Source organism: Dasypus novemcinctus, chromosome 2 (genome assembly GCF_030445035.2).
Source record: "Dasypus novemcinctus isolate mDasNov1 chromosome 2, mDasNov1.1.hap2, whole genome shotgun sequence".
In the NCBI taxonomy this organism is placed as follows: domain Eukaryota; kingdom Metazoa; phylum Chordata; class Mammalia; order Cingulata; family Dasypodidae; genus Dasypus; species Dasypus novemcinctus.
In genome coordinates, this window is record NC_080674.1 from 178,689,303 (window position 1) to 178,701,523 (window position 12,221).

The window sequence follows — 12,221 nt, forward strand, 5'->3', positions numbered from 1 at the left end:
AGCTCATTAAATCCTCATAACAACCCGATGAAATAAATAATGATAGCTTCCCAACTTTACAGATAAACCGAGACACAAAGCGTTAATTTGGTTAATCAGGTCAAATTTGAACCAAGATGGTCTCTACAGAGTCTCTGTTCTTAAACACTATGCTAAGTTCCTCCCACTGCAGATAAGTATTCGTGTTCATAGAAACTCTACCCAACATGCAAAAGTGTAGAATGTTTGAGGGGAGAAATTTAGTTCCCATTTGAAGAGCTGAACTACTCAGGACTTTCAGTTTATTTTTCTTCTTGAGGATATTGCAGGATGGAGGCTTCCAAGCCTCCCTCAGGGGCCCATTCCCTGGTTTTATTATCCTAGAGGTCAAGGGGTTCTTCTTAAGGTCCAAACCAGTCTTTCTCCTGCTTTATTTTGAGCTCGTATTGACTTCTGATTTGATCCACGAGTAAAAGGAATCATCATCTCACTTGTTGAAGAAAAAGAGGGAAAAAGAAAAACTTCATATTCTCAAGTCACCCTGTGGTTTTTGTTTTTTTTTTAATAATTTAGGTATGTGAGACCTTCAGAGATGGAAAAATGTCAGCCCTCTATTTTACAGATGGGGAAACTGAGAGCTTATGAGGCTTGCCTTGGTTCAGTAGCTAGGTAGTAGCAGAACAGGTCTCCTGCTTCCCAAGTTCAGTAATCTTCATGCCTGCCTTCACCAATTTTATAATTTCTCCTGATCGTACAAATGCTTTACAATGTGTGGTGGCCAGATATGGATAAACTTCTTTCAGAAGAGTGCCTCCATTGCAGAACGCAAGAGATTGTTTCTCTTTCTCATTCTTTGTCCAATGGGCTGAAAAAGTTTTCAGATCTGGGGCCACCAAAGTGGTCAGTTACCCCAGAAGTGAAGAGGAAAAGACCTAACTTCTTTCTGTATTTGGTTGCAGGTAGTTTAGGTGTTCTCAAGATAGGAGAATGGATAAGGGATGCTTTTATATTTCTTACCAAGTTCAGAATGCATTTGAAGGTTTATAAATTTATAAAACTTATCTTCAAGTAGGTTTCATTCCCATTTTAGAGATGAGGAAAACGAGGCGCAGAGAGATCAATTAGCTTGCTTTTCTTGTGTGACTGTTAGTAGCTCCTGGATTACCCTTAATTCTGTGCTTGCAAAGGAAACCACCCTTGAAAGTATGGGAGGCACTGCCTGGCTCACTGTTATTTAGAAATGCACTTTAAAAATAGGTATTTCAAGAACTCCAATTATTATAGTTCTGAAGGATGTTGAATGTGGACAACTGATATTTTCAATATGAGAAATTTCAAATACTGTAATCACAGATGCATTAATTTCAGTCAGAGAGGTGTGTGTTTCGTCCATGGTTCTTGAGCCCCTCCCTTTAATTCAAGAAAGAGGTCACTCCATTATCAGGTCAGCCTGAGATCAATTTCCATTTTTCTATTGAGTTGTTTTCCTCTGGACTGATTTTTGTTCAGTGTTGTTTTATTATTTTAATTTATGTAAATGTCAGAGTATATTGGACTTGTTTGTGGCTAGAAAGAATAATTAAAGTCCGTAAGAATTAAAGTTGGTGCCAAATTAATATCACCCTCCCCTCCCCTGCTGATAATTTTTACATCCCAGTCACATTTGGGGTGGTTGGAAGCTTTACATGGATTTATCAGACTCTCGGCTCTTATTATATTTGATCAGTAAAGAGCAATAGCGGAATTTTTAAAAAGCATCGTGCCAAGATTTCAGATGCCCTGGGATATGAGTTTATAGCTTTGTTATTTAAAACCTAAATGTTTTAAGCTGTGACTTGAAGAGAAACTTGCCATACATTTAATCTTCATTTTTTTAAAAAATCGTGGCATGTAATGAAACAGAAATGTACACAAAAGTCACTGACTTGATGTCTGCTCCTGTTCCCAGTGCCCTGGTCATGGAAAAACAGCAGCATAGACAGTGGCGAAGCAGAAGTCGGTCGGAGGGTGACCCAAGAAGTCCCACCCGGGGTGTTTTGGAGATCGCAGATTCACATCAGTCAGCCCCAGTTCCTCAAGTTCAACATCTCCCTTGGGAAGGATGCTCTGTTTGGTGTTTACATAAGAAGGGGACTTCCACCATCTCATGCCCAGGTACAACCATGCTTGATATAACTGAGCTTTTAAAAAAGTGAACATCCCCACAGTGAGAAACTCTTCGCACCCATGAGAATGGCTGTAATCAAAAAGACAGACCATAACCGGTGTTGGTAGGGATGTGGTGAAATCGGGACCCTCATACCTTGCTGGTGGGAATGTAAAACGGTGCTGCTGCTGTGGAAATCGTTTGACGGTTCCACAAAGGCTTCAACATAGAATTATCATATGACCTAACAATTCTGCTTCTAGGTATATCCCCAAAAGAATTGAAAACGTATGTTCTCGCAAAACTTGTACATGAATGTTCTTAACAACATTGTTCATAATAGCTGAAAAGTGGAAACAACGCAAATGTCTATCAAATGATTATGGAGAAACACAGGATGGTATATTGGAATACAATGGACTATTATTTGGCCATAAAAAGGAATGAAGAGCTCCTATGGCATGGATGAACTCTAAAAGAAGTTAAAGAAGCCAGACCACATATTGTATGACTCCATTTTTTTCCAAATGCCCAGAATAGGCAAATTCATAGAGCAGAAATAGATTCTTGGTTGCTAGGGAATGGGGGGAATGGAGAATTTGAACTAATTGCTATTAGGTATTAAGGGTTTTGGGGGGGGGGTGGAAATGCTCTGGAATTAGAAACCTGTGATGGTTACACAACATATATTAAAAAGAAAAAAGTCGCATCCTTATCCGATAGTTAGCTTTGCTGGGTCTGGAGGTTAATCCTTGGGCACATTCTGTTTCTGTTTAGGTGTTCAGGTAATTGGCTTAATTTGTTGAAATATCACCAGGAGACCTGTCACTGTATATGAAAACCTGATATAACTTAAACTAAAATTCAGCAGCTGTTTTCCTGTGGTTTCTCTGTTCTTCCCCGTGCTAGGCATCTTGGGAAGTCTTTGGCACCAGTTTATTCACAGTCTCGGGGAATGAAAGGATTGTATTGCATTAGGGATTTCATTATTTTTCCTCTCATGTCTTCTTTAATTTGTCCTGGTAGAGGTTTTGTTATATATGCCGTCTGGGGGTGAATTAACACCTACCTACCTGGCTTGGTTTTCTTGCCCAAAAAAAAAAAAAAATTGTATATTCTGATACAAGCCAAGTGGGGTTTTCTCTCCTCACTTGCCTTCAAATCAAGCAAGTATATAAAGAAGTTCATGAGGAAATACCTAAGTGGAGGGAAACACCCTTACTGTCCATTGTGTCAAGTCAATGCCGACTCTAAAATGTATTTAAAAAGATATTCATCTAGAAAATGCAATTGAAACAATTTAAAACTTTAAAAACATTGGCAAATGCAAGGCAGTCAGGCCACCTTTTCTTTGTCTTTAGCTCCTGGGCTCCTGGCAGACATTGCTAATCAATGGCAGCCTGTTTTTCTCGCTGCGCCCAGTGCGCAAATACCTCCAACAGGACTCTCAAGGCAGCCACTACCAATCGACCAGTTTTGGCTCTCAAGATGAAACTTATTTGCAGTCCCATCTTCACAGCCTGAAATGATCTATATAAGTACTAAAAGAACTATTTCTTTTTTGAGGAGGGCGAACTGTATAGGATTTTATTACCATACACAACCTATGCTATAGGGACCAATACCTGAAGTGGTAATCAATGAATCCTCCATCCATCCATCTGGAAAAATATTTATTGGACAAGGCAGTGATTATCCAGAGATGAGTTAACACAACCCCTGACCAAGCAGAACTCCTGGTATAGAAATCACATCTGCTCCTCAACGAGATTCTCATCAAGAGAAAGAGGAATTCAGCTGAAAGGCGTCTCCGAGGCATTTCTGTAGCTTCTGGGCAGACGGCAGGGTGCTGCTCTGGGAAGTTATGCAAATTGTTAGGTGGTCTCCTTGACCTTCAGGCTCCACTGATTCTACTGGCGCATAATGGAGCGTTTCCAGGGGTGAAATCTGCTTATTGGCTTTATTCGGTTAAATCTGAACATGCCTCTGGGCACAGCTGAGATAACTTTCTTCTCAGCCAGTTGGATGCAAAGAGCTTTGCTAGGGAAAAGGCTTCTTTCCCACTTTGTTCTGAAGCACGGTTATCCCCCTTGCTTTGCATGCCCTGAGCAACTAGAATTGTGGAAAAGCCAATAATCGTGGAAAGTCAAGTAGGTAACTATCACACTGTAACTGTGGTAGTGGACAGGGAGCAGAAACAAACACTACTCAGTCTCCCTACTGTTCTGACATTCAAGACTCAAACCCTCAAAAACAATGTCTCTTCTCCTTTTGTGACGACACTGCCCTGTCCATCTCCTGCCAAGCCTATGATTGTTCTAGTGATTGTCCTCTCAAAATATCTCTACCCCAGAGACAGCCCCAACACATATTTGAAGGGAAGGGAAATGAATAGGCATGGGCTGATGTGAGCAGGTGTTTCAGTCCAGCTGTTACTTTGGGAGTTCAGTGTGTGCTGGGGTAGGGAGGGGGGTTAAGTAAGTGAGGCACTGTGCAAATGCTTAAACGTGCACACGACCAGTATGATATAGGGGCACTCCTTAAATTAAAAAAAAAAAGACTCTTTCCACATTCTCACATTCATTCACTGTCATTACATACATTCATGTCCATTTGACGAGCTACATTTCCTCCAGGAGATGGTGCTTAGTTCCTTGCAGGGATTGGTGACTAACTCACGTTGCAAACCATTATAGCATTTCTCATTTCTATTGGCATATCCTATCAAAGAACATAAGTTCTGTGGGGATTGGCAGACTAGCCAAGGTGACTCATTTGAGCTGGAGAGAGAGAAAGAGATGGCGAAGGGGACGAATATGAAATTCTATTGGCTGTGTTGCATGAAATGGCTATGCTTAAATTTTATTGAGTATCGTGCTCTGACCAAGAGTCTACAAGGTTTAGTATCCTTGTCCAGGGATATTAAATACAGAGGAGAATCCTTTTTTTACCTGCTTAAATTTCCCAAGAATCACAGCCTGTCCTGGTTGACTTTTTGAAACTGGATTTTTAAAAGAGATAGAGACAATGTGGCAGAGTGGGTGTGACAGCTTGAATTTGGTAAATCCCCCCAAAAAGAGTATGTTCTTAAACTAATCTGTTCCTGTGGGTGTGGTACCCTTGATTGCATTAGATTCACCTTATAAAGATCATTTTATCAGATTGCTTTTGATTATACTATGCAGTAAGGTGTGACTCAGGTTGAGTCTCTGCCCTCTTGCTGGGCCTTATATAAGCAGAAACACAGAGAAAGAGACAGAGAAAAGAAGCTGCCCTATTGATCCTGCCATGTGAGAGAGAGGACTGCAAGAAAGCAGAGAAGTCCCAAGAGGCTGAGAGGTCGTGGCTGAGTCTGGAACCAGCAGAGCACAGAGTCACAGAAAGAGGCCCCTGGAGCTGGGCTCATGGAGCAGCTTAAGGCTGAGGAGGTGAGCCCTGCCATATGCCTGGTCGGCACATGGCAGGACACCAGGATCAAGAGTAGCTCATTTTGGTGAGAAAGAATTTCTGATGGTGCCTTGAATTGGATCGTTCATAGCCTTGGAACTATAAGCTTTTACCCCAAATAAATCCCCTTTATAAAAGCCAACACATTCCTGGTACTTTGCATTGGCAGCCCTTTGGCAAATATGACAGTAGGGAAGGCATGGACCTGAAGAGAGGATTCTAGAATGCAGACCCTGCCTTGTCTTAAACACACGAACTAGAGCACGGCCCTTAACCAGTCTTAGCCCCCCTTTCCTTGTCTGCATATGTTACTTACCTCACCGTTTTGCTGTAATTAAACAAGAACAAAAAAAAAAAAAAATGTGGGAATGGGAAAGCCCTTTGTAAACTAGAGCACGAAATAATAAATGTTATTATATACAAGTGTTTCATTGCACTTAGAAGTTCAGGTGGGTGGCCCTAGCAAATATAGATAAGCAATTATGTAACTATAGCTTTTGAAAATAAAAACAGGTGGTTAATTTTTTCCTTCACCACTTTATATTTTCATTGCAGAAAATTTTAAAAACAAAGGCAAATGGAAAAAATTAAAAGCATCCATAATTTTAGGCAACCCCCTTTTTCTAGATGTTTATGTATTACTTTTACTTTAAGAAACTATCTCAGCTGTCATTTAAAAAAACAAAAACAAAAATTAAAAAACTACTTCAGTATCTTAGTGGCTTAAAATACAAAGGTTTTTACTTGGCCACAACACATCAGTGGTTCTTATCCGGGAGCGGTTTTGCCCCATCGGACCCCCACTCCCAACCAGGGACATGGGCCATGTCTGGAGATCTGTTCCGTTGTCACAGCTGGGAGGGAGGGTGCTCCTGGCTCCTAGTCAGCAGAGGCCATGGCTATTGCTCAACATGCACAGGACAGGCCCCACGACAAAGAATTATCCAGCCCAGAGGTCAGAAGTGGCAAGGTTGGGAAACGCTGCTTCACATGGACATCTTGGGCTAACAAGGACTTTGCTCGATGTCAGTCCCACTCGAGCTCACACCTACGGATTCTCCACTCTCAGGAACATCTGTCGTCCCTGCAGCAGGGACGTGCACCAAATCCTAAAGACTTCTGCTTGGAAGTGACGCCTGTCATTTCAGGCTGTCCTCAGTTGACCAAGGCAATGGTCTGACGTCAGTGAGGCAGGAAGTACATCCCTCTGATGTCCCTGGAAAGAGAAGCACCAGAAATATCAAGGAACAGCCTGAATGACTCACACATAAAATGTGATACCTGTCCTTGTGACGAGGCTTTCTGTGCATCCTTAGTCCTTTTCATGAAAATAAACCCATAAGGATTTTATGTATTGCCAACCTGTCCTCCTGAAATTACACTCCTACCGACTGGCTGCAGCGTGTAAGTGTATATTTTATTTACTTGAACCCTTACATAAACTGGGTATTATCATTTTTAAATCTTTGTCAGTTTGAAAGGTACATATTATATTTTCTTTTAAGTGCAGCATATTTGACACACTGCCTTGCATTTTTTAAGACTGAGACTAGGGGACCAAAGTAGTAGATCTAAGCCCTTCTTAACCCACCAACTCTTGAATTCTTTGGGGGATGGTGTGTGTACAGAAGCCTAGTGCATCTTGCCAAATATTTGAAATCCTACAAACTGTGTCAGATTTGTTCAGCCCCGGTTCTAGAAAGGAAACAGATCAGACTGAAAAAAATAATCTGACCTGGCTCCAGTGCTTGGCATCAAAAGAAATCTCAGAGGCTGTTGTTGCAAGTCAGGATCTTGGGTGGTTAAGGCAGTGAGCAAGTTTGCTTGACAGTTCATCACTGATTGCTCCTGATACGTCAAGCTAAGGAAAATCCTCTGCGAGAGCAAGTCAATAATCGGCAAATTAGGTACATGATTAACCTGAGACAACAAGATGCAGTTACCGCTTGGGAGCCCTGCCGGGACTTCACCTTCTCCACAATCCTGTTTAGCAAATATGAAAAATGCCTATTTCATCACTCAGCCTGATGGAGCCTTGAGCCCTGTGAATTTCAGAGGAAGCTTGGAAGCATAGGGTGGGCTTACAGCTCAGGAGAACTGATTAGAGGCAGACATTGGGGGTTCGATGGCAGGTAAGAGAGGACAGATGCTGTCAACCCCCAATGCTTTATCCTGAGATGTGTCAGTGGGATGGGCAGCAAAACTATCCACCCATTAAAGGCATTAAACAATAGAAGGGAAATGAGAGACCACAAATTGCCCCGTGATCATACCAAACAAATGCAAATATGGCAAATCAGGCATGTGTGGCCCAAGATACAATGAGCTGAGCAAACATTCCTATTTGTCCTCATCAGCAGAATTCCCCTAATGACATTTTTTAAAACAAATTTATAGATGGCCATTAGCGGTGTTAGCTTTTGCCAGCTTGGGCTTATCCCTTTCTAATTCAAAGCCTTATTTGAAAATGAACTCTCTTTCCTTGTTCCCTTCCCTTGTGCCTGAGTAAGTAAGCCTGGACATATTTTCACTTAGAGGATGGGCTGGCTGAAGACGATCTGAATTCCTGGGCTATAGGGGTGCCCCTGTCACCTTTCCTCCCAGAGTCCATCAACCAGTCAGAATCTCTCTTCCCGGGCCTCACCCTTTTCTTGGAGCTTTGCAACCCTTTGCACTCTGCAAGCTTAAATGCAGAGGAAATGTCAGTGTTTTTGTTTTTGTTTTTTTTTTGGCTGCCAATTTGTACAGCACCTCATGATTTGCCGAAGCACCTAATAGGATAGTTGATTTCATTCTGGAAGGAGACATCTTTTTTTTTTCAGATCTTTCCTTTCCCAAAGACCTTGAGATTCTAAGAAAGAGTTTGTGAAACCAGAAGCCTCTTGGTTTCTTCTGTATGTGATTGAAAGGAACTTCTCGGGAGACCCCTTATTGTTTTCTTGTGGCAACTATGTATCCATGGTTTCTCTCCTATGCAGTCACCAAGCAGAGATAAGGAGAAATCTCAGGGGTATACTTGAGTTTTACAAGAGACCTGATGTTGAGGAGGGACATGGGGAAGACGTTGCAAACCTTTTTCTAGAAGGGCAATGACTGAGTTCATGGGACTCGGGGAAAAAAAGACAGTAAGAGGGAAACAGGGATGAGTAAGAGGGGCCAGCAACGAAACCACATAATTAACTGAATAGAATGTGAGAGGTACTATGGTCCTGGGGTTTGCAAATTTTCTAAGAAATGGATCCTTCCCTTCAAGTAAAATCTCAGGTAGACCCCCAAGATGTGACAGTTTTATTAGCATAAATACAGTTTATAGCTCAAATCCACATTGATTATTATGTTAATCCCTCTATATGTATGTTAATATATCTGTAGATATATATGTAGGTGTTGAGAGGTGGGAAAGGAAGGGTGGGGTGGTAAACTCCTGAGGGTAATTGCCTGTAGGAATAGGGGAGGGAAATGGGATGAGGAATTAGGCTTTAAAAAGTGCTTGGTTTTGAGAAACAGATGTGGCTCAAGTGATAAGGCCTCTGCCTACCATATGGGAGGACCCAGATTCGATCCGTGGGGCCTTCTGGTGAAAAAGAAGAAGAGAAAGCGTGCCTACGTGCCTGCGTGCCTGCGCAGCGAGCCAGTGCCTGCACAGTGAGCCGAGTGCCCATGTGAGTGCCCACGCGGCAAGCCAAATGCCCGTGCAGCAAGCCGAGTGCCTGCGCAGTGAGCCAGTGCCCACACAAGTGAGTCACACAGCAAGATGATGATGCAACAAAAGAGAGACGAAGGGGAGAATCAAGGTGAAAGGCAGCAGAGACTAGGAAATGAGGTGGCGCAGTTGACAGGGAACCTCTCTCCCCATCAGAGTTCCCCAGGATTAAATACTGGTGAATCCTAGAGGAGAAAGACAAGAAGAAAAGAATAAAAAGAGAAACAGATGCAGAAGATCACACAGCAAATGGGCACAGACAGCAAAAAGAGCAGGACAAGGGAGGGGAAAGGAAGAATGAATGAATGAATGATAAATGGTTTTTTTAAAAAAGTGCTTGGTTTTGTCCACAATAAAACATCAAAGGGAAAGGCAAGTCTGCCCCTCACATACACACTAACATATGTGCATGCACAGATGAAACAAATGTGACAAAATGTTAACATTTATTCCTTTGAGTGGTTGAAATATGGATGCTTATTACAAAAGTCATTACACTTTTCTTATTTTGTAACATTTCCTTCTTCCTCCCCTACCCCTCCCTGAATAGTGAATCTGTGAGGAGGTTGAGTATGAGATTAAAAAGTATTGGGAGGATATAGATGATGACTGTCATCTTATATCACTCTCAAGATTCAGTTTGTTTCCATGTGTTTATATACTTTGCTTTGCACAGTTCTGAGAAGAATCATAATGGATATATAGATATAAAAGTAGTTGCAAATTGCAACAGTATTTTCTTTAATCCTTTCCCTTACAGTCTCTGGATATTCTTAGAGTTTAAAAGAGGAGCCAAAGGAAACAATTGTTTCAAGGTTGAATTGTTAAAAAAGTATCTAACAATCACTCGCTTCCCTTGCCTTAGGTATAAAACTACGGAAGTTGCACCCAAAACTTGAAATAAGCTTTGGAACTCTCTTTAAAAAATAAATCACCACGATGGGACATGTGATGAATTCATTTGGTATTGTACCACTGGTTTCACTTCTTGGCACAAAAATATGCCCAACAGATGTTCCACTGCTCTGTCTGGCATTGGGTTGAACACAGTCCACCAGTGCAGCTGCTTGTATCACTTTATGTGAGCAGACACATATCGGCCTGGATTCAAAGAAGGCCCAGTGCAGATCTGTAAGCTTCCTAATAAATGACAGTTACAGAAGTTCAAACCTTTGTTCAAAGATGTCAGGAAAAGCTTTGTTTCAAGATCTTCACAAAAATTATTCACTCCAAAATGTTCATTTAAGCCCTTCTTGCTAAGGTTGTTCTGTAGGGAACCAAAAGTTGTTACAAAGCAAAAAATATGCATTAATCATCTCATCACTTTTATCACATAAACACTTATAAAAGTGTTCATGGGGAGGAAATTGGAATGGAGAGTTAGTTTTTGCTTGAGGATATAGACTTTCTATATGGGGTGATGAAAAATTTCGGTAATAAGGAATGGGGAGTGGTTGTACCACTTTGCAAATGTAATTAATGCCACTGAATTTGTACCCTTAAAATAGTTCAAATTATGAATTTTATATTATATATATTTTACCACAATTCAAAATTTTAAAAAGTAAAATAAAAAATGTTACCCACTCACAGATCCCTCTCCACTTTCAGCATGCCAAGGACGAACACTTTCACGTGAAATATTTTATTTTAGTCTCACAGCAACCCCATTGAAGTAGGCCCATTGCTGTCATCCCCATTTTACATAAGAAAGGACTGAGTGATCAATCTTAAATTCACAAAGCTGGCATAATCTGGACATCCCAGACAGCCCCCTCTTCGTTCTTTCCTTTGGTCCGTCATTGCCAGGAGCATCCCTCAACAGAATGTGAATCCTACTATTTATGGAGTGAAATGATTACTCATGCCCACAGTAGGCTTTCATTAAGTCAATCAAAGCGGTGCTGGAGAGCTGCTAGAAAGTGTCAGAGGAAAGCCCTGGTAAATGTGCATCTTGCTGAGGTGGCACTGTTAAACTCTGTGGGCTGAGAAAATTAGCAAGGAAGGTGACGAGGCAGGAACTTCAGAGAGGATGATTATAATAACATAAAGAGAGGGCCTGGGAAATTTGACAAAGACATCTGATAGTTTTTGCAAAAATGCCTGTTTTGATTGTGTTGCACAGGTCAAATGAAAGAGATGTTGTGCTGTTTTCACATATTTCCTCGATTCTGAGATGCACATAGTGCTTATCTTTTGACATCTCTAGAAACAGGGTGTGATTTGTAATCATTGGAGGTTAGATTCAATGAAATATTTGTTATCACATTTTTGTAGGTATATGGAAAAAATGATATTGTTCATTCTAATAATGAAAGCATAGTTGCAAATATAACCTGAATTTCCCTAAATATCAGGTAAAATAAACTTCCTCATAACTGGAGTTTTCTTTTTCAAGATAAGGTCCTAACCAAATATTTTTTCCATTTGTTAAGTGCATTCATTTTAACTGGCCTTTTACTAATACTGAATGTTCCCAAATAACTAAATTCTACTGTACATATCATCAGGGTGGAAGGTTTAATTATACTTTTCAAATATATATAACTATACCTTTTAAAAATGAAGTTGAAATAAACATTTTGTGAAGCCCTTAAAGCAACTGTTTCAGGCACAGATGACCATGTGTGAAGAGTATGGACCAAGCCAGACTGCCTGGCCTTGAGTTCCAACCTCTAGCACTTCTATGCTGTCTAATCTTGGGCAAGTCACTCAGCCTCTCTGTGCCTCAGTTAGCTTATCTATAGCATGGAGAAAATGTTGTGAGATGTAAATTAGATAGTCTTTGAAAAGCACCTAGAATCGTGCCTGGCACACAGCAACGATATAAACTGCTATTATCATGATATTCAAAGTCTCCATAACGCAAGCCCCAAAAGCCAAAACAAAATTTCAATTGCTTTTTTTAAAGATAATTTTTATTTGTTTTTTTCTCATTATAAAAGT

At 40.9% G+C, this 12,221-nt stretch overlaps 1 protein-coding gene across 2 annotated transcripts in view; it reads left to right on the top strand.

Moving 5' to 3' along the window:
- Window positions 1-12,221, top strand: part of TENM2 (teneurin transmembrane protein 2) — a 1,208,790-nt gene that overhangs the window by 1,017,649 nt on the left and 178,920 nt on the right. For both annotated transcript variants that reach the window (XM_023591746.3, XM_058281907.2), the window contains one exon: window positions 1,928-2,133. In XM_023591746.3, coding sequence (XP_023447514.1) covers window positions 1,928-2,133 — 206 coding nt within the window. The remainder of the gene's footprint in view (window positions 1-1,927; window positions 2,134-12,221) is intronic.